This window comes from Hetaerina americana, unplaced genomic scaffold, assembly GCF_022747635.1.
Source record: "Hetaerina americana unplaced genomic scaffold, ioHetAmer1.1.p SCAF_15, whole genome shotgun sequence".
NCBI lineage: Eukaryota > Metazoa > Arthropoda > Insecta > Odonata > Calopterygidae > Hetaerina > Hetaerina americana.
This window is the reverse complement of record NW_027286625.1, coordinates 3,504,485-3,526,605: the sequence shown is the minus strand read 5'-3', so window position 1 is coordinate 3,526,605 and position 22,121 is coordinate 3,504,485. Positions and strand designations below refer to the sequence as shown.

The following is a 22,121-nucleotide window of genomic DNA, read 5'->3' as shown; positions in this document are numbered from 1 at the left end:
TAATAAGTGGATTAATAGCCAACAGGTTTCCATGAAAGTTGCACCAGATAGTGACTATTATCAATTCCTTAAGTAGAAATAGAACCAATAAGCAAAAAAATACGTGCAGATTATAACCTCTCCTTCCGCATTGAGACGCATGCATAATTATTTGCAATGAGAAAAAATATTTCATTATCACCATTATTTATTCACAAAATTTCAAAGCAGGAATAATGAATGTTTTATTTTCAAAATTAATAATTTAATCAGATTTAACAACAATAAAAATGGTTAAATGCAGAGGAAAAATGACATTAGAACAACAAAGCTTGATGAAATTACTTTTGCATAACTGTTTTCAGTAACCCAGGCAGGAATATAACATAAAACATATGATGCATGTACTTATTAAATCTTACAGGAGATCAAATTTTAAAATCAGCTAAAACAAAATACAGAAATAAATTTAAAGACATCTCATAGATTAAAATTAAATTTGATGGTAATAATTGGGGAATCTTCACTTTTCTTACACTAGCATTAAAAATTAAGTCATCAGCACTGAATAAAAAACATGAAGCACAAACACGTCATGTTTAATTCATCGGCATGATTTTCACATAAGCAGCACAAATAAATCAAAATATTATTGTACTACCCACATAACAAATTGATAGAAATAATATGGGATATATGGGTATTTACCACCAAACCATTTTTTACATGCATTTACATTGTTTTAGCCAATTTAACAACATAAATCTACATTTTTTTAATATTCACAAATATTTCAACAACTTATTGCTTATAAAATGTCTATAGTGAGTAACTGCAGCTATCTATTATGGAAAAGAATGTTACTTGCTAAAACAGTACATCACTGATTCATATAATGAAGCATTTAACAAAAAGCTCTTAAATGGTTGTAAATACCATCATTATGTTCTGACACTTTATAACAATAGCTAAATTTGTAGTAACATTTTGCATACAACCTTCACTGATTTACATAAAAAATATATTGAAAAAGTGCAGCATCAATGATAGGTTGATCAAAAATTGTAGATAAATACAGATTCTGCATTTGAAATCGAGTAACTTCAATACAATTGAAATTATATTGCTTACAAAGGAGATTTGATGGGCTCCTATTCAGAATGGGCATTTTTGCAGTCAGGAAATTAATAAGGTATGCACATATTGACAATGCTGTAAGTAAAGTACAAAATAAATAGCTTGCATGTTTACATGCATAGCTTGCATGTTTGCTCCCTATTTGGTACTTAAATGTTACACCATTTATTCCTTAGGAGTGTAATATTACCCCCGACAATGCATATCATATTCACATATGTATTACTTATATGATCCCACCAACCGACACTCGGACATGATTCAATTAAAGGCTTACAAGAAAAGCACCTCATTGGAAATCCTGTATTGCTAAGGGGACTATGACAGGAAATTAAATTCAGAAGACACCACATACATTTGAGTGAGCTATAAGCATTATTGCAAAAAATATTGTTGAAATTGACTAGAAGATAAAATTTATTGGACACAACCACAATAAGTGATATTAAGTAATGATCTGCAAAACTGCCATTCTATATAATTTCTAAGGAAATTTTTTTTAGCAAGTCTTCACATTTCTTCGTATTAATGAACAAGACTTGTCACTGTAGTGAAACTCGTACTAAGGCTCTTTGTTGTACCTCTTTGAATGCATCAATCTCCAAGAATAGAAATTTTCCAGAGGAAGTATCACAATTTTCATCCAGAAGTATTTACATAATCTGGAGCTAAATTTGGTGTTAAACTTCAAAATTTCACAGGTCTTCTTACAATTAAAAAAGAAAGTAGGATCTTCAACCTTATTATTATATGCTAAGGATATAGACTTTGTGAAAGGACAAAACGTTTTACTTATTTTGAATGTCTACAGAGCAGCTAAATACCACAATTTTACTTTCCCAAAGATGAAAGCATTTCAATTATAATTTTCATTGCCCATCCGATATATATTTCTTTACAAAGTTGTGTTTGATATTGTGAACGACAGATTTCTCATCCAGATAAGGAAAAAATTACCTGAACTGAGAATATCAGAGGATATATACATAGAATAGTTCATATATCCAAGCGGAAGCACTAATGAATTTAAGAGTTTTACAAATGGTTTAGAATTTTACATAAAATACATTTTAAAATGCCCAAATTTATTGAATATACCTGTAATTTGACACGAGACTGTAAATGAAATTCAGGTATTAAGTTTCACTTCTTGTTATAGACTACCACCTACACTCAGGGTGTCTATTAAGTCATTTTTCAGTTAATCTTCAATTTTGGCTCTAAAAAAAAACCAGATGTGTTTTCAATAATATTAGTATTTTGAGTGTTCGAAAATATCCATTAAATACAATATACACAGTTATTGAAAGAAATTATGCAATTCAATTCAATTTCACTTTTAGCAATATTACTTATTACCAGGCATAATTTCATCATTAGGAAGAACTTTCCATTTGAGAGCATGATAGTATGAGCCATTTGGTATTAAGGATTTAGAATATGAGAAGCAATTAAGCTTTGATGCTAATGATTTAACACTGTTTCAACCAGTGGTTTTTGTACCTTACACATCTGAAGCCAATTGAGCAAGTATTTTTGTACTTACTATGTCGCAGGATGATTAATGCAAAATAATTTTTGAAAAGTAAACCTAGCACATTTGATACTAGTACACAAGGTGGCTTCAATTAAACAGAAAAAATCAAAAGAGCCTTAATGAACAACTGAATATATTTCATTTTTTGTAAAATGGTACTAAAAAATTTTTTGATTTAAGTAATACTTTTCCTTTCTTCAAAGGACGATGAAGTTCGCATTAGTCAAACACTAAAATTAATATGCTTTTTGAACAAATCTCATTATGAAACATTCAATATATTATTAAATACATAATCTAGATATAAAAATGCCTTATGAACTAAATAATCTTAAATTCACAGAAATAATGCAATATACTGGAGTACTTCTAAAGTTGGTTCCACATCATAGAAGACTATCACTCCTATGAACTAACCTGTTCGAATATAAATGAAAATAACAAACCTAAGTGGGTATCTCTAGAATATAGGATTATTCTTCCACCAAACTGGAGAGTAATTGTTGAAACTCTTTAAATAAACAATGGTAAGCTGTTTTTCGGGTAGAATAATTGGACAGCCAGAAACTGTAAGGCCATGATGAAAACAATGTCATTCCTTTGCTCGAAGCAACAAATATTGCATCAACAAGAAATAAAGTTGAAAGCTTAGTGTACCCACTAAATTTAAAAAAAATTAGGCTACATGAAATAATAACCTTCAAACAGACAAAAATAGCACACAAAACATTCACGTATTTAAACATGAAATAACAGGCCTAACAAGTCACATTCACGCACTAAAACAGTCACTCACTAAGTGGGATGGTCTCTTATCTACCTTTGCCTTTCAGAAAATGGCATGGCAGCCCAGGGAAAAATATTCATTATCACTCAAATCACTTGCACTATAAACTGATTATTGATTTAAATATTGGTCTTTAATTTTTGAAAACCAACAATCCCCCAGAAATTCATTGAAATCCTCACTATTCTCCGCAAATTCACACTCATTCATTCAGAATTCAATGAGCATCAATAAACACCTTAAATTTGCAATTTAAATAATACTCTGGTAAAAAAATGCAAAAGCTCAAACTTTTGTACATGTAACTGTGCTCCATTTGTAACACTTGATTTGACATCAGAAGGGACATATACCATACACAAACATAAATATATAAACAATGACGAAACACAACACAAAAGTACCTAATTATCACTTTTTCAAAGTAATTACAACGTTAAATTACACATACTGGATGTGCAAAATGAAAAATATGGACTTATGGATATCAAATTTAAATATGGCTTTATCAATTGCATGGAATTCACAACTGTTTCCAAAACCTAATCAAAATAATTTCATGCAAGAAATAAATCCCTCTCAGTCAATCCACATATTCACTAATTTTTTCACAGGGTACAGGTTACAAAAAACAAATGAAGGCATCACGTGCCACCTTCTCTCTTTCCTTCTTCCCAGAATTCCGCAAAGTCTTCCTCCTCCTCATCACCCGATGAGTTCTCCCCTCTGTCATTATCATTATCAGAATCGCATGAGTCGGACGACTGCTCATCATCTGGATCATAATAAATCTCTGCCCCAGGAAATATATACCGGTTGGGCAGGAGGTGATAATATGAATTTTCTGAAATAATAAAAAGATAATTATTTTTGATACATTAAATTGACTTCACTAAAATCAAATGCATGATAATATATGGTTGATTGATAAGGGACATCATAACAATAAATAAAAGGCATTGGCAGTGTGTTTCCATCATGCCTTTATTTGTGAAAAATTCAGGCAATTTTCTAGCTAGCTCTAACTTAATGTTCCAACATAATTTATTTCTAATAGTTAAGACATCATTATAATAAACAGGCAATTTCTCTAATACAGAGGAAAATTAAAAACAACAAATTACCAACATGGTCTCTAAGTTTCATATACCAGCCTTGAAGGAAATATATCAGGCATGTGCATATGTACGTGGCAGAAACAAAAATGAAGTTCACTATTTTTAATCATTAGATAATTACATCCTATCCACTAACATGCATATTGAAAGAAGCAAGTACGCACTCTTGGCTAAATCAAGCTCAGGTAGTTCATAGCTCATGTTCTAGTAAAGTTGGAACATCAAGATTCAGATCTCTATTAGTTTTAGATACATGCCATTGTGAGATTGAGGGATAAATAAATAATACTATTTGGTTGCTGAGAACTTTGGAAATTATATTATATTTAATCTATTCAATTTATAAAAGTGAAAATACCCTCATTTCAAAAAGTCTGTGGGCAGCCAGTTGTTCTAAAATTGAGGAAAAGAAATTGCATTTGTTGGTTTGGCGGGGCTTAAACTGCTATGGTTTTTTGTCACTGATAAGTTGGTGGAGAGGAATGAGGTGGTATAGACACTGTTATAATGTCAAATACAGTTAAGCAATAAAGCTAAATTGGAATGGAAGTCCTAAAGAAACTCACAATCTGTTACTTGGTATTGTCACCACTATTCCTATATCTAGACATGTACTTTTATGTTATGTGTATGCAAATAGGACTATAATAATTAATATTAACCCTTGAAGATGCAGTGATGATGTACACATGGCGGTCAAATTATTGCAATTACAGTGACAAATTACCAAGTTCCACCCACCCATCTTTTTGCTGATTAAATTAATTTTACTTAAAAAAAGAAGAGGGCAATTTGGTGATGGTGTACACTATTAGCATTCTGATTTACATGAATGAACTTCACGGGAAGTTTAATCTTTTATCCCCAGTAACTCCCAAGGATAAAGTCATCTTATTAGTGAAGCTTAAGGTTCTCAAGCTCAAAATAAAGAGGACAGAGTGGGGGATTTTGCTCAGGAGGCACTAAGTTACCACAAAACCAGATGCTTCTATCCAAACATGCAATTGGATGGATTATTACAGGAGTTTTTCGCCTTTCTATGTTCCTTGCCACTGGAATGCAAAACTGAGGGCTCAACTCTAGCCAGGATGGCGACACAAAACTACTTATGTTACGAACTTATATTTCATGGAAGTGAAAGAAATTGAGAGAGCAAACTTAATATAAGAAGTGAAATCAACTAAAAATGTAAATTAGTCACCAACACATTGACTTTTATTTGGTCCAATATGATAAGATCTTACTTCAGCCATAACTGCATGTCATATGATAATTAAATAGACTGGAAATTCCTCAAGAGCATGTTTTACTAATGTTTTTAGCAACCTTAATAATCATATGTGAAGCCAATTCTAGATAGTATAAACAAAAAATTCCATAATTACTAATTTTTTCTAGCAAAAGAATTTGGACTCCAAGGCTAATGTACTTTTCATGGGGATAGCTAAGGTCCTGGTAGATAAGTGATTAAAAGAAACTTCTTATGGGGTTAGGAAAACAAAGAGGTTTTTGAGAGTTCATTTGAAGCATTTATGAGGAAGGAATTTCACTTTAACATTCCATTACATGTGTATCTATTCCCACTCAAAAAGGGAGCGGCAGCAGTATATGAGGACTACGGGACCAAAATTTTAACTTCATACATGGGAAAGGTGACCACAAACTAAAGGCTTGAGAACAGGGAAAATAATTGCTCAGGATAGGATTGGTTTAAAAATGGACTATATATTAATGACACCACAGCAGTAATGACATTATGTGAACAATCTAGAAAAAGAGACAGGATAGTTTCATGTTTATTATTATTAGGTAATTTACCGGTAAAGGAAGGTTTTGGATGGAAACAAGTACCAAATAAATATTTTGTTTCACTCAACAACAAGCCCTTCTTCTTCTCTGTATATTGCCTTTATCCCACCCAACATCCCTATCGTATTCTTGCTCCTTCCTCATTTGCCTAACATTCTCCCCTCTACGACTGTCTTCAACATCCCACTGCCGATCAATATGCTTTTCATCCTTTTTTTCTGCCGCCTTGTGATTTCTGCTGACAACCCTCTCTCCTCGCTCACCATACCTAGCACTTCCTCATTTGATTTCCTTTCGGTCCATTACAACTTTTCCATCCTTCTGCAAACCCACATTTCAAAAGCCTCCAATCTACATTCATGTCTATCATCCTGCTTCAGTGACCACGTTTCTGCACCGTACATAACTACGCTTCATATCAAAGTTTTGACGAGCCTTTTCTTAACATCCTTACCCAACGTCCCTGTCATCAATTCCCTCCTTCTTGTGAAAGCCTCTTTGCCTAGTGCAATTCTTCTCCTTACATCCCTACTACTTTGACCATTTTGTTCCAAAACACTTCTGAGACACATAAACTATTCCACCTGCTCTTGTTTTTGCCCTCCAATTTTACTTTTAAGCTTAGCCTTTCTCTATTTGGAAAGCGCATTAACTTTGTATCATTTATATTGATCCCACATCTATCGCACTGAATTTCTAACTCACTCAGCAATCCTTGCAACCCCTTGGCTGACTGACGAACTAGAGCTTGGTCATCAGCAAACCTAACTTACTTAATGAACTCCCCACCCACTTTCATTCATACCTCCAGTTCTTTTTGTCTGTTTAATGGATGGATAATCCAACAAAATAATTTGGATACTATCAATTAATACACCACAGAAGTAGGTAAGGATAAAGGATTTACTGTATTTCCCGACCCATAAGACACTTTTTTAATCAATGTAAGCTGATAACTAACAATAATAATTGATTTACGCTTTTTACACTACCTTGAAGTCTTGCAGCCAGACTCTCCCGAACCTTAGGCTGCCAGCAGTTCATCATTAGTCTGTCTTCACTCATTGAAGGTTCAGAAGTTGTAGCTGGTGTTTCATAAGTTTCAGTTTCATTCCCAGCATTGCTCACTCCATCTTCACTGCTCTCAGTCGATCGAACACTTCCCGTAGAGTCAAGAGATGCATGACGATCACGTATACAGCGAGACCTATCTCCACTTTCTTCCTTGGTCATACCTGATTCAATTTCAGGAAAATATTACACATTTAATGGTTAGAAGTACAAAAAGTACGATATGATACTACCATGATTAACAAATACTGGAACTGGATTGAACAACATGCAACATGAATAATTTCAACTAATTATTGAAATTTAATAGGAGGCAACAATAGGGTGGCTTGTCATGCAACCTACGAAATTTTTAAACTACTATAGAGTATTTAGTTATTAATCAAGTTGTAAACATAAAAGCATTGTTTGTAGATTTGCAACCCAAACTGTAGAAGTTTTACCCCCGCATTATTTAATTTAATTAATGCTATTAAGTTTGCACCGAAGTGCTTTTTGCTGAATGTTTAATTACAGATGGAATGTCCAGCTATTATTTATTAATTCTACTTTCTGTAAGGTGATTATATTATTCATTCCTTTACAAAAATTGCATAAATGAAATAACTGCGTAAGTACAGGTTTTCCTGAAATTGGTTAGAAAGGTTTTGAGAGAATGTTATTTTCCACAAAACTGCTGATTAAAAATATCTTCAATTGAATTTAAATTGGATGCAATATAAAATTTAAAATATTGGATAAGATTGGGTACATCTTCCAGGGAAACCATAACTGTCACAGGGAAAGGCACTGGCCCTCCTACCCTGATGTGTGAATTTCATATGCCGTTGGACTTAGTACTAGGTGATCTCTACCATCACCTACCAAACCGACCTTCAAGTTGATTCTGATGTTAATGGTTTTATTTATGGCTGTCTTCCCGTGGCAATTTCAGGTACAGTTTCAGAACTAAGCACAAAATATTATTGAACGTTGCACACAAAAATCACAAATGTGTTTGAACACGGGTTTGGAAAAATGTGTGATCACTAGCGAGCTAAGCTAGTGGAACAAATGCTCAACAAAAACTGAAGTAGCAAGCGTTCAATCGTTCTGGGAATTCCCTTCTCCTCTTGTTCGATAAAATTTGCTCATTCAGTGAGTCATTTCTGGGCAAATGCTTTTCCTTGTACTGCAAATTACTAAACATTTACAAACAAGATTCTCGCTCAGCAAACTTCCACTGTATTTCCACTCAACTGATTTATCCTAAATCCTATTTAGACATGCTAATAGAACCAAAATGTAGAAAATATATTTTCACAAAATAACAGACAGTAAGATTAAGAGGGTAAAAGTAAGTAAATCAAAGTAAGATCCAAGGATACTTATGGAAAGAGTAAAATTTTACTTAAAATAAGGGTCAAACATACCCTTTTCAACTCCTTCATTTGCACAGTGCCCAATTCTGTCTTCCTTGGGGGAGTTAGGTGTCAATATGGGATGATGTTCCACAGATGTTTCACTGCCTTTCCGTCTTCTTCTTCTTGGTATTGGATTAAGACGACGTGCTTCCGCAAGTGGAGTTTGCCAGCACTCTTCCTTCCATCCCTCGCCAAGCCTAAAAATCAAAAATATGCAATAAGAGATATTCCTAAAAATAAAACATGTTAATGGTCAGAAGTAGGGACAACTGAATTTTCTGGCCCAAAAGATTCACTGTTTTTACTCCAGAAGGTGTTCTAAAATCAGCCTGAGTCTTTTTGGCCAGGTTTACACAGATATAACTGACCTATAAGGGCCACTGTTTTAAGTCATTAGTAAGGAACAGATTTTTCAATGTCTGCGTGTTTAGTTTCATTTCAAATGTTGTACTGCTGCTCAAATTATTAGTCATTGCATTAATGGGGACACCTCTCAGCTAATTGATACCTACATTGTATCTCGCCCGATATATACCGAGTCTATTGGCATTCATCCTTAAGTTATTAAATTTTAAAATGAATTAATGAATTACTAATAAAAATTACAGATTTAGGTGTGATGAGGTGGAACTGTTCCATAATAACAGAGATGAAAACTTTTGCAATTTTCCAATTAATAAAGGTTTATTTTCCACTAGTTTCGAAGTACTACATTATTTCCAAGCCAAAAAGTCACTTGAAAATGATGCAGTACATCAAAATTAGTTGAAAACAAATGTTTATTAAAATGGAAAATTGCAAGAGTTTTCATTTCTGTTAACACGAATTACTCTTCAGAGCATGAACACAAGGCAGCTGAAAGGCATTTAGACCTAATGCTGACAAATTTCTGGAATTCTATGATGATTGATACATTTATAGCTGCAAATTTTGTAATGTACTATACATTAGATAGTAAGTACAACCATGAGGATCTGAAACATTTTTCAGAATCATTGCAGAGAACACAAATGTGTAAAATGCCTATGCCATTGTTAAAACATTGCTTGGAAGCATTCCAGAATCAACCCAGAACAAAAAAGCAATAATCTTAAGGCTACTGGTCCAACAAATATCCAGATTAAATAGTTGACTTTTAACGCTATTCATAAGGACCTTTAAGTGGCATTTAAGAGGTCTTCAAAAGGGCAGTCAAATGCACAATGAAATACAAACTCAATCGAATGATTGATGATACATATTCTACCACCTGGTATCAACCAATTATAATTCAAACGAAACTCTTCTCATGCAATGATTAAAAAATTAATATTCCGGATCAAACGTGAATGTAGTTACAATTAAGTAACAAAAGCGACTGTCATCCAAATTTCAACTGACCCACTGAAAATAGGAATAGCCTTCTGTGTTAGGAATCTGCCATGCAGTGAAAACACCTTATAATGCAATATAACACAATATCCTATCATTTTATTTTCAAAAGAATTCAACATAGGTAGCCAGCTTAATGCTCAAAACTCTAACAGTCCCTCGTCTTACAAAATATTGGTCTGTTTGCTTATTATCCAAAACTTAGATAAATGGTAGAATATCAATAATACTAATAATAGGATAATTCAGAATTTCCTGTTTTCTTAAATTTTATGCCATTTTAACTTTAATACTGCGAGAGGTCATCATTATAACCAGGTAGAATTGACTGAGGTTCCACAACATTATTATTAATCTTAATTAAGGATAAAGGTAAGATCTGGTATATGATAAACAATAATAATTATAAAAAAACATAGCATAAAAATTTTAATCATATATTAAAACATTACTTACATGTGGCACAGCTGATTAATAATGATATCACTATCACCTAGTAATTCAACATCGAAATTCAAGTGGTGTAACTGCTCACGGTTGATCAGAATTTGAGGAACATTGGAAGGGATGGAACCTGAAAAATAATTTTATGGGCAATACCTTTATTATAAATACTTTAAGTGGATAGAACATAATTATGATGCCATAAATCACACAGAAAACTGACAAAATTATTGATAATAATGCTAATCACAAGAGCCAAAAATTTATGACAGTAAAGTAAAATTTATTGCACTGAATTATTGTTTCACTAAGGTATTTTAACTAAAAAATTTATGAGAACTAATCAAAAAATTACAAGCAAGATGATTAGTATTTTTAATACATACAGTAAAACTTCTAATAAGCACTTTTCTGGGAATTGAGAAAAATTTACTTGCGATGAAAATCTTAATTGATAGAAATGTAGTTTTTAGCCAAATGCCCTTCTTTCCTGTTGGGAGGGCTGAAGAACCTATAATGCAAACTAATGTAAAACATAGGCATCGTTTTGACATTTATTGAAGATAGATCGAAGTGGAACCTCATAACCCACAAATTTAAGCTGATAGGGATATTAGTTAACCTTTCACATTACTTATATTATTATCAGCAAGCTATACTTTTCTACAGAATTATAGGGCATGTAATTGATAGAATATTTTAAGTAGAAGTAAAAGCTAAACTTTATCACTCTTCATATCTACATGCCACCAAGCAATCATAGGGAGGCAGGAGTCATGGGTTACAACACCAAAATAGGTATTAGTATAAGAAGATAATGACCAGGGATTAAGAGAGACAATTTAAACTATAAGATTATATGAACGTTAGGCATGGTTTGATAAAAAATTGATATTGAAAGCCACCAAATAAACGATAGAAACATTAAACAGGAAAAGGATAGGAAACCATGAATTACAGACTTTTGCTTCTACAAAGAGTTGCATTCCCGGTTACTTCATTCCACGATAGAAGGAAAGGTAAACATGAGCCACGATTCTAAACGATATATAAGTATAATTTTTTATTAAACCTTAAGCATAATTTTTTCTTTCTGTATAGAACGCATATCATATTTTACATTAATTTACATGCCAAATGTTGTTTCACGAATTGAATTTTTCACCCTGTAAGAAAGATCGCAGAACAAATTTCTCATTGTATGAGATTCTACCGTATAACATCATCATCTTTATAAAGTGAATGAAATTCACACCCTACTAAATCGGCAGCAGGAATACAAAAATAGACATGCTATTTTCTAAAAAAAATCGAGGAGGAGATCTTGATTAGGACAAACTTAAAATTCGCAGACCATCAATGAAAATGTAAAGAGAATACTGATTGAAAATAAGAGAAAACTACCTGAAGTTTAATGACAAAAAACAATAAAATAACTTACTTGGAATTAGAGCCACTGGCCTGACTTTTAATGATGAGCCAATCACTATGAGAAGATCACACTGCTCTTTGTCTTTTGCCATTGCATGATGAAATGACTCAGGAAGGCCCTCACCAAAGAACACTATGTCAGGCTTCATTACACCCTGTGCTGCCAAGTCTAAAGGGAAAAGAATCATTTTAAATTTTCAACTGAAGAACCACATTATTATATAATCACTCCACAGTGCATGAATGTTTTAAAATTTCAACAAAGATTTGATTACCCTTTTGGGAAACTTAAGTATTCTCATATTGATAGAAATGAGCTCTTACGGCTAGTAATATATAATAAATTAGAAACTCCAATAGCCGTAAACAGTTTACCTTTCTAAACAAAGCGAAAATGAAATTAATTGGCTAGCGCCACAAGTCAAAAAGGGGTAAAGGTAAAAAAGGATAATGAGGTAGGTAAAAGGGGTAAAAGGTAAAAAAGGAGAGGATAAGAAAGGTGAATACGTAATTCACCGTACTCACCTTTCTTATCCTCTCCTTTTTTACCTTTTACCCCTTTTACCTACCTCATTATCCTTTTTTACCTTTACCCCTTTTTGACTTGTGGCGCTAGCCAATTAATTTCATCTTCACTTTGTTTAGAAAGGTAAACTGTTTACGGCTATTGGAGTTTCAAATTTATTAAGTATTCTCCCCAACTCTTTCCCCTAAGGGATGATATAGAGGTAGGGAACCAAAGATGATGTAGCAAGGTGCTACAAATGAACTTTTATTCTAAATAAAATGGCCAATTTAACCTTCAACACCTTGCTGCAGTTTTTCATAGGAGACTCAACTAGAGGTTTTTACCTGGACCACTAAATTCCAACTCAAGCACACCTTTGTGACGTTTCTAGTGCAACTTTAGACTACATCCCATTGTAAATCAAGAAAATTTTGACCCTGTACTTTCACGGATATCACCAGTGGAAAATTCTGTCCCCAGCATTATATATTGCTCAAATTAAAAGTGGGATTTTGCCATGATAACTTACCTCTGTACCACTCTCCTCTCTTATCATTTGCATTAAATGATGACCCAGTGCTGGACTGCGAACATTTTGGACACATGGGGATTCTCTGTGAAAAAACATCCTTGCGAATTTCATTTGCCGTAACTTTAAACTTACACCGAGTGCATGATGCAGTTGCAAAGGAACCTGTTTTAAAGATAACGGTGAGTGTATATTTGGCACATCAATTGGATATATATATAAATGAATGAATGTGGAAAAATGAAAAATATACTTACCATGACATTCAATTACATTTTGTATTCCAGCCACCTTTTCCAAAGTGTCAATGTTTTGTGTATAATTTCGAAGCAGTTTTTTATGCCTCTCAAGAGCTTTAATAAATCTATGACAAGGCGATGGTTTAAACTGGCCTGGGTATATTTCACGAGCAAATTTAAAAAATGGCCGTGGATCTTGCTTGAAGTATGTAATGTCAAACATGGCTTGCGGATCTGGCAAATCAGGAAAGTCAATAGCCAATCGGGAGTATATTCCATCCCTACTGCGAAAATCTGGGATTCCACAGGAAACTGACACCTAAAGATGGGGAAGATCGTTTTAAAAAAGTCCATGGTAAAACCGACACATTAGTTGACACTCAGGAGTAGCATACTTACTCCGGCACCCGTCAAAACTATAACATTCCTTGCACCACGTAATAGACGAACAACATCGGTCAAAGAATTAATATGACGTAGTTTCTCTCGCCTGGGAGGTTCACTCAAGATATTAACGATAATCTTCCACAGGGTAACATCATCGAACTGATGAGGAATTTCAGAGCCATCCACTACTAACTGAGATAATAGTTCCCTGGGGTCAGCACCCATTACCATTTGCCGTTGAACCCAACCCATGGGACCTGTAAATAGCATTAACCGACAGTATGTTAGTAAAAAAAACAACATTTCAAAGTGACAGATCCAATGATGAGTAAATCAAATTACCTGCTATAGGTTTCCAGTCTTGACCACTTAAGTCAGAAAGCCCACTTAAGTCAGATATGTTGCTAACTGTAGAAGAGACTTCATCCCTATCATCTGTATTGCTGATTTCATTTCTGAAAATTGACAGAATTATTAACCTATTTGTAAGGAGTTCATAATTTTGCTAATTTTGAAAACCAGACGTAGAATTGATTACTCACTTCTCAAGATCACTTTTAGCTGATACGTCTAAGACAGATGTCGCCGGTTGACTTTCATCCCCACTGGAGGTTGTCGGAGAAAATTCATTGAAGCCCGAGTCGCCGCTGTTCAAAGCCTCCGATGGAATTGAATGATCACCTATATCAATAAAATGATTTAGACCAAAAAATATAAAATATCATGTGTAAAATTAAATAAAACTTGATAACTAAGAAAAATCAACAAAATTTTACTCTTAGGTTGAGGCTATGTAATCACCAATCCACCTCGTATCTAATTCCCAAGTGTATCCACTACTCAATTTTACCGCCATAGCAACAGTATCGCTCAGTACAGCTCAAAAAAATAGTTCTACAGTCAATAAGCTTATTGTACCCCTTTCCTTGAAAAATGTGTCTTCATTGCAAAAAATATTTATAAATTATGGTAATTTTTACTAAAGACTGAAATAAACTGTAAATAAGTGGGCCCCGCCCCTCCACTCTCGCATATGATGCCCGAGCGCAAGATTTAACATCGATCCGCCATCTTTAACTGAAAAATGTAAACTATTCCATTAATCCATATTGCTTTAACTTACCATCAAACTTGTCCCGAACATTTTCAAGGGAGGCAGCAAATGTTTCCAGAGCTTCTTCAATGTTTGAATTAGTTTTAGAGTCGTTGTGATCAAGTTTGAGACGCTTCGCTGGCGAAGAATAGTCCCCTCCCTCGAGATTCTCCGCCATTTTCGATAGCTCTATTGCCTCTGTTATGCACCGGATATAGGTGGCACTGGTAGCAACTCGGTGGAATCTTTTTCTTCACGTCGTCTCACAGGGCCTCATCCAACATGGTACGTGGAAAGTAATTAAATCTGTATTTATGAGTGGCATCGCTAGAGAAAGGATAATTTAATAAATTTTTTTGAACCACTTTTCCATAATTTGTTACGTTTACACTTAGATTTAAGTTCGCTCAGCCATGCAAGATAGTAAATGGAAACATTTTGCGAGCATGGCCTATTGTAGTACTGATCTTCAATTACATTTATTTGCGTATATTTACCATTGTCAACTGTAACTAAGTTTGGATAAAAAGGGAAAGAAATTTTACATTGTGGTATTTTGACAGCTCGAGGTTTCTAATTGCTCATTGTTTTTGTATTTCAGAGTGAAGGCACAGCTACCATTCGGACTAGAAAGTTCATGACGAACAGATTACTATGCCGTAAACAGATGGTAAGCTGGGTTAATTTTTTACAGTATTTGATATTGGGCTAACCCATATATGTTTGATTTCCAAGTGATTACACAGTAGCTATTGTAAGTTAAGGAATTTACACTGATCGGCTTTATTAAATGAGCAGGATTGCCAATTTACATTCTGAAAACCAACTTAATAATCATTATAGTGCACTTAGTATATATACATTTAATTTTAATGCTCTTTAAGTCAATATTTGTGTTTTTGTATTTGCAGGTTGTGGATTGTTTACACCCAGGTCAACCCTCGATCCCCAAAACAGAAGTTAGAGAAAAGCTTGCTAAGATGTATAAGGTGACACCGGACGTAATATTCTGCTTTGGATTTAGGACAGCTTTTGGAGGTGGAAAATCGACGGGGTTTGCGTTAGTCTACGATACCCTAGATTTTGCAAAGAAATTCGAACCTAAGTATCGACTGGCCAGGGTAAGTAGTGGGTTATAACGGCATGTGAACTTTAGGCACTCGTTTTTGTAACTTTCAGGTCAAGCGTTATCCTCAAGTTAATTTAAAGCAGACTAGTTACTGTGCGTGGACACCATATTGAACATTGATTCCCTATCCCTTGACTTTGGCGACTTTAAATTTGTATAATAAGGAAATTCCATGAAAAATTTGACAGTGTGATCACTACATGCTATTAATCACTCTCATCTAAATGTATACATTACCCCAAGTGATGAATCCAAAATAGTAACAGAAGGCCCTTATACTTAAGTATTTTTAGTTTCATTTAATAGAATTTTTCAGTTGCCCATAAATGTTTTCTTGTTGGGGTGAGTGCAATGAAGTAGTGGTCAACAGAATGGTATGTTATGATTGCATTTTTTGTGATGCCTATGGGCTTTCTGATAAATCTGATTAACTGTCAACTGCTGATGTTGTGCTATATTGTATCATCATTAGGGCTGCCTCTGACCAATTGATAGTATCCATGACAAACTTGTTGTTAGGGTTTGGAGGATAGCATTATTGTTACATATAAAACATGGATATAGGTATTAATATATGTTGTATATTGCTGGGGTAACACCTTTGTTTGGCCTTCTATGGAGCAATTCTTGTCCCAACGTTAAGTCGCACATTGTCCCTCCCCAGCCAATCATGCAAACTATTACAATGTACATTAATTCTTAAGTAAGCCACCAGTCTTAGCCTGTTTTGTTATTTCTAGTGCACTGTAGTATTTTGATTGCTAATGGGCCAAAAAGGCCTTGGACTTATATTTCTGTACAAATTCATCAGATAGACTAATATTGAATTTTTAGCATGGCCTGTTTGAGAAACAGAAGCAAACAAGAAAACAGCGTAAGGAAAGAAAGAACAGGATGAAGAAGGTTAGAGGTACAAAGAAGGCCAAAGTAGGAGCAGCATCTGGTAAAAAGGTATGAGTTTTATTATTTTCTCCAGTTTTTCATAAGCAGCTTGTTTTGTTTTTGACTGTGTATGTATGCCCCTGGAACTTTTTCAAGGCCATTACGAGCCTCCCTTGCTTTGAAAATTTTTAATGTTTGTAAATGACAATTTCACCATCCCATACTTTTCACAATCTTGTGAATGAAATTGTATTTCACTAAGACCATGGTTATTGGCATACAATGCAATTTTGACATGAAATTAAGGTCTGAAATTCTACCTGCATGTTATAAGCATGTACTTTTCAATGAAATTCAAGTAGATTGGTTGTTTATTAAATGCAGTTTAAATTGAGTTTCATGTTATATGCCAATGAATAAATCAAAATGGTAATCTTTTCAATAAGTTTTTATTGTTCGTTTTTGTTACTTAAGAATATGCTCACAAAAAGTAATTTTGAACATGTTTTTGAGTTTGACTTACAGTCATTGTAATCAAGTACAATTTTGCTTAATTTCTGTTAATGTTTACATTTTACTGATCTGCCACAGCTAAACATATTCTAACAAAATTTCTCTTGTAACAGTGTTTTGCCAATGTACTAACATGTTTTAAAACCATTACCTGATTGACTACCAGTTTCTTTCCTGCAAGGAAGTATAGCACATTTGTTGGAGTGTGTCATGATTGAAGTGGATTTTATTAACCAAAATCTATCATATTTTTTGCATGATAAATAAAGTGAAATGATGTTTATGAAATTGTCATATTTTAACTTTGTTTCGGTATCATATCAGGAGTGTCATGTGCTGGCTGAGCATTTTCTTCCTAAGAATGGTAGGCTGGGCATTTTTCCTGCTTTCAGAAGTTCAAATAGCATTGAATGGAGCACTTGGTAGTATGCGTTAATACCTTATCGTTATAAATGATTTTCATCAGATGCAGTGAAGTTTCAAATTTGCTCTTCAAATTCAATCATTTGCCCCGAGTTCATTTTACTTCCAAAAAATAAAAAATTGTGTGGGTTTGTTTAGGAGGTGACGCAAGACTTAGGGAATGTCGTCGCAACACCTAATTATGATACACTAGCCTTGCATAATTTGAGGAAGAATATGGTTCTCAATTCTAACCATTAAGGGAGCATTTGCTTGTTATCTTCTTTTGGAAATAGGCTAGCTGAGTAGATGCAGAAGGGTTAGATTGCTAATTATCCATTCAGCATATATTGAGTTGGATGTTACTTGTGCCATACTGACGTTGATTTTACTATTCATCAGCTGTTATTGACGATGATGCAGCAGTTAATAATTAGAATACAGGAAATTCTGTTTTGACCTCCCAATGTTAAAATAGATGCTTTCATTTTCATTTAAAGTTAGCATTTCTGTTAATGTGTTGAATATTTAAAAAAAATTCCTACAATTTGATGCTCAAAAATGTATTGTGCATGTTACATGGAAGCACAAAATACCTACATTTTTATGGCAATACATTCATATGGCCCTCAATTTCAATGATTAAAATATACATGCAGACTTGGAAGAAAGATAAATTTTTTAAACATATTGCTAACCTTATCTCTGTAGAAGAAGCTAATTTGTTTTCTCTTGATCTGTCACACTCACATTTATGTCCTTAAATTTTGAGCTCTCTTTAGAAACACACTGGAATATATGAAAATTTTCACTATGTATTAAGCTTTAATTCAAGAAATACAAACAACCCTCAAATTGATGAGCCACAGTTAACTCTTTAAAAAAATTAAAGCTTAAGGGAAAAAGTATGACTTTAAGACTAAATAGAAACATTGATGAAGCGTTGTAGACACGAGAAATGTCAGAAAGATTTTTCCATGTAAGTACTTACCTCTTCTTTTGGCAGGGTAGTAATTGATCGAATTAGGTGCAATGTTAAATTCTTGTTATGAAAAAAATTGTCCCCTTCGAGTAACAGTGCAAGGTTCAGTGTGTTTATGGTTACTTCAATTTTGCTCTTCAGCCAGTTTTTATGTTACGGAGTAGCATCTGAGGCCTCATCGTTTAACCATAGTTTTGGAAAATGTCACAGCAGTTCATGGTGTTGAGTTTTCTTGTCACTTTTTGTGAAAAAAATATTTTTGTGTGTATAAAATATGCATGTGAGTAATGAAGTCAATCGATTTGAGGCAGCCCCTGAGAATGTTACAGATAGCCGTATTTCCAAGCATTTTCAATGTGTTCTATATTTCGGGCATATTGTTTTCTTTTACCAGTTCTGTACCCTGAGGTGCCCACTGAAATATGTTAATTTGACTGCTAAGTACAATTGTTTATAGACATTATTTTTCCCTCTAAAGTAGATTAAAACATCTGATGAGTATTAATTTTGATTTGTTCTTGCTATTTTAACCTGCAAGTTACAAAATCCCTCAATGACTATTTTCTTATGTGCGAAGAAGTAAGGAAGAAATTCTAAAAGAACAACAAAATGGACTTTTCAATTTCCATTACAATCCAGTAGCAGATTCAATTCATGGATTCAATGAAAAAATACGGACACTATGGCTTAAACAGACTGAGTTAACAGTTTTTATATCCTGTATTTCATTGTATATTCAGCCAAACTCTAGTTGCATTATTGGAAATTGTGTTTTCCCACAATTTTCTATTTTATTAGTGTATGTGGAACCCCATGGTTTCTCAATGTCATTTTCAGTTTACCCAGCATTTGCATCACTATGGGTTTTATTAAAGATATTTCCCTATTGAAAATAGTTACTTGTGTACCTCAGCTTTAACAAAAAACTATTTGGCTGTTTCATACAAAAAAGGAAGAGAGAGCAGTAATGTGAATGGTTATAGTGAAGAATTAGAATATAGCTGGGCAATCAGAGTGCCACTTGTGATGGAAATGTGATCTACTTAAAACTCTCTCTTATCTCTCTGGCAGGAAAATTTTCATGTAATGAAATGAATACATTGTATGACTAGGAGTTTCTCACATAATTAATGCATTGTAAGAATAAATGAGGGAGATTAATCATATTGTACATCAAGTTGAAATTATGAGGAATGAAAAAAATGACTTAAACATGATGAAGCATGAAAAATACAAGAACTGGTGTCTGACAACTAGAATCATTTGTAATGCCTCCGCGTAACAGATATACCAGTGATAGGCTCCTGATTAATAAAAAGTATTGAACCTTACTTTATCACATCAAAACTGCATTGAATCTAAAGTAATTAAATTCTCTTAAAAAGTTGATGTTTGGTAACTGTTTGCACTAATTGAATGGCTAGGTAGTTCAGATTCTTGTGTGTTAAGTTTTCGTTGATTACTGAGGAACCTTAATATTATGTTGCTAGAAAATGGAAGTGGAAGAGGCAAAAAACTATCATTTTTAATAATGGAAATCCTCCTTTCATTTTACACATTTTATGAGATCCCTAGAGTAGTGAAAATTAGGGATTTTACTTGATATATTGTATTTAATTAATATATAGTCTGTATTTCTTGAGTGTACAAAAGAGAATACTGGTAGGGGTCATTGTAGGGTGATATCAGTTGGGTTACTGTAATATGCCATCAGCTTTGAGGTAATTGTACTGAGTGGTCATGGAAAAACTGCACATTCTTCAGAAGAAAGTCTAGATTCAAAATCTGGAAAATAACTATCCTGTTAGGGAACCTAGATTCCTTAGGAAAAGGGACAACATTTAATCACTGAGCTTATGACGCTTAACGAAGCTGTAGATGTTTTCTGTGAATGGAGTGTAGCTAATTCAAAATTATGGCATGGAGTTCAAGCATGAAGAGTGGTTTCATTGCAACTGAGACTAACTTCTTCAAGAGTTTCATTAAGGTTGCTCTCATTTTCTTTAATTTCTTTCAGGGTAAAAAGTAGGAATGTTGATGTCCAATTGGAAGCTATACATTCTTCACCCGACAAGTTCAGATGCAAAAAGTTAACTTATCAATCCTGCTGTTGCAGAACTGTTAAAATGTTTTGGTGGTGGTTTTACCATGGGGTACATTGGCAAACACTAGCTGCCATAATGTTCAGTAATTAATCAGTTCATTCTTTTGTTTCAGTAACCTGCAAATGGCTGTATTCACTTGTTTTATGTAATTATTGTGAGGGGAATAAATTTCTTTATATGAGACATGTATTTTTAGTATTCTTGTGTTATTTCCTTGTGTAATCTTGCTCCAAATGTGCGATTTTAAGATGTTCAATCAAGTTCTTTTTTCCTGATGAAATATTATGGCATTTTTATGAAGTGAGGTGAATGATCTTCTAACTGGCATTGATTGCCTGTATTTATTTTTGAGCTTGGTATTGGTGAGTGCTTTATCTCAAGCCAATATTCCTGGGGAACAACCAGAAAAAATGAAGAAAATCAGGGGCAATGTTGCAGTTGAATACTGTACTCAAAGTACCTATTGTGTTTCATGGGGATGATGGAAGATATGTGGCTAAAAGCAATTAATTTCTGTAAAAGTTTTGTTTGCACAGTAAGGATAAAATAAATATAGATAGACCTTAAATGATAGTGTGATATGTACCTGTTATCCTGTCATCAGAAGAAATTTTACGAATGATTTGGTTATAATTGTGCACACCAAGGAGCTATGTCTACGAGTCTATGGGGTACAGGTACTTAAAAGTATATTAACCATTTCTGTAAGTAATTTGCTCATTGCTTTCTTCCCCAGTAATTTGAGTCCTGTCGTGGCAAAATAACCTGATGGGTGCTGAGGCATCAGACTGCTAGTTGTATAAGTCTAACCCAATATGCCAGAAGAGACTGGTTCATATAGGTGAAGCAAGAGATCAAATAATTGTTTGTGTTAAGGATTCACTGCGACGTGTGTATGCCCCTGGAAAAACCTAAGGATATGTAGTGTCCTGGAATTTCAGTTCACTTTCCCCATGGTAAACCAAGAATTTATTACCAATTTTAGAATGTATTTTTACATGAGTGGTACTTATCCTGTCATTACAAGCATATGTGTTACATTATAAACTGCAAAGGTGATGTGGACATGGACCACCATGGAAGGGATTATGCATTCCCCCTAGAGATATCTACATCTACTTAATACCCCGCAAGCCGCCGCAAGGGCATGTGGCGGGGGGTGTTAGGACACCACCCGTAATTTAGAAAAGAAAAAGAGAAAAAAAACCGCATGCAACCGCAAAATCATATATCCACAAAAATAAAACATGGCATACATTCATGCA

The 22,121-nt window shown here is 33.8% G+C and overlaps 2 protein-coding genes across 3 annotated transcripts; one reads left to right on the top strand and one right to left on the bottom strand.

The window, feature by feature from the left end:
* Window positions 1–200: 200 nt before the first annotated feature.
* Window positions 201–15,021, bottom strand: Sirt1 (Sirtuin 1). The gene is made up of 11 exons (XM_071583783.1): window positions 14,874–15,021; window positions 14,293–14,431; window positions 14,093–14,205; window positions 13,763–14,007; window positions 13,382–13,682; window positions 13,125–13,289; window positions 12,098–12,256; window positions 10,669–10,786; window positions 8,851–9,038; window positions 7,360–7,602; window positions 201–4,284 (listed from the first exon to the last, which is right to left on the bottom strand). The coding sequence occupies exons 1-11, from the start codon at window positions 15,019–15,021 to the stop codon at window positions 4,085–4,087; spliced, it is 2,019 nt and encodes a 672-aa protein (XP_071439884.1). The 3' UTR covers window positions 201–4,084.
* Window positions 15,011–21,039, top strand: RpS24 (ribosomal protein S24). Of its 2 annotated transcripts, none has more exons than XM_071583786.1 (5): window positions 15,011–15,128; window positions 15,445–15,513; window positions 15,755–15,964; window positions 16,807–16,923; window positions 20,769–21,039. In XM_071583786.1, exons 1-5 carry the CDS (start codon window positions 15,126–15,128, stop codon window positions 20,778–20,780), a joined length of 411 nt encoding a protein of 136 aa, XP_071439887.1. In that variant the 5' UTR covers window positions 15,011–15,125; the 3' UTR covers window positions 20,781–21,039. The 2 variants fall into 2 exon arrangements, with proteins under 2 accessions (XP_071439887.1, XP_071439888.1); XM_071583787.1 differs by having other exon boundaries at window positions 15,013–15,128; window positions 20,969–21,039.
* The last annotated feature ends 1,082 nt before the right edge of the window (window positions 21,040–22,121 follow it).

Excerpts from the sequence above, each read along its gene's own strand:
- Sirt1 (XM_071583783.1), bottom strand. The coding sequence starts at position 15,021 with ATGGCGGAGAATCTCGAGGGAGGGGACTATTCTTCGCCAGCGAAGCGT. Across the intron at positions 13,290-13,381 it reads AAATGTAATTGAATGTCATG|GTTCCTTTGCAACTGCATCA; the intron begins GTAAGTATATTT and ends TCTTTAAAACAG. Across the intron at positions 9,039-10,668 it reads ATTAATCAGCTGTGCCACAT|GCTTGGCGAGGGATGGAAGG; the intron begins GTAAGTAATGTT and ends TTTGATTTTTAG.
- RpS24 (XM_071583786.1), top strand. Across the intron at positions 15,514-15,754 it reads TACTATGCCGTAAACAGATG|GTTGTGGATTGTTTACACCC; the intron begins GTAAGCTGGGTT and ends TTGTATTTGCAG. Across the intron at positions 15,965-16,806 it reads CTAAGTATCGACTGGCCAGG|CATGGCCTGTTTGAGAAACA; the intron begins GTAAGTAGTGGG and ends TTGAATTTTTAG.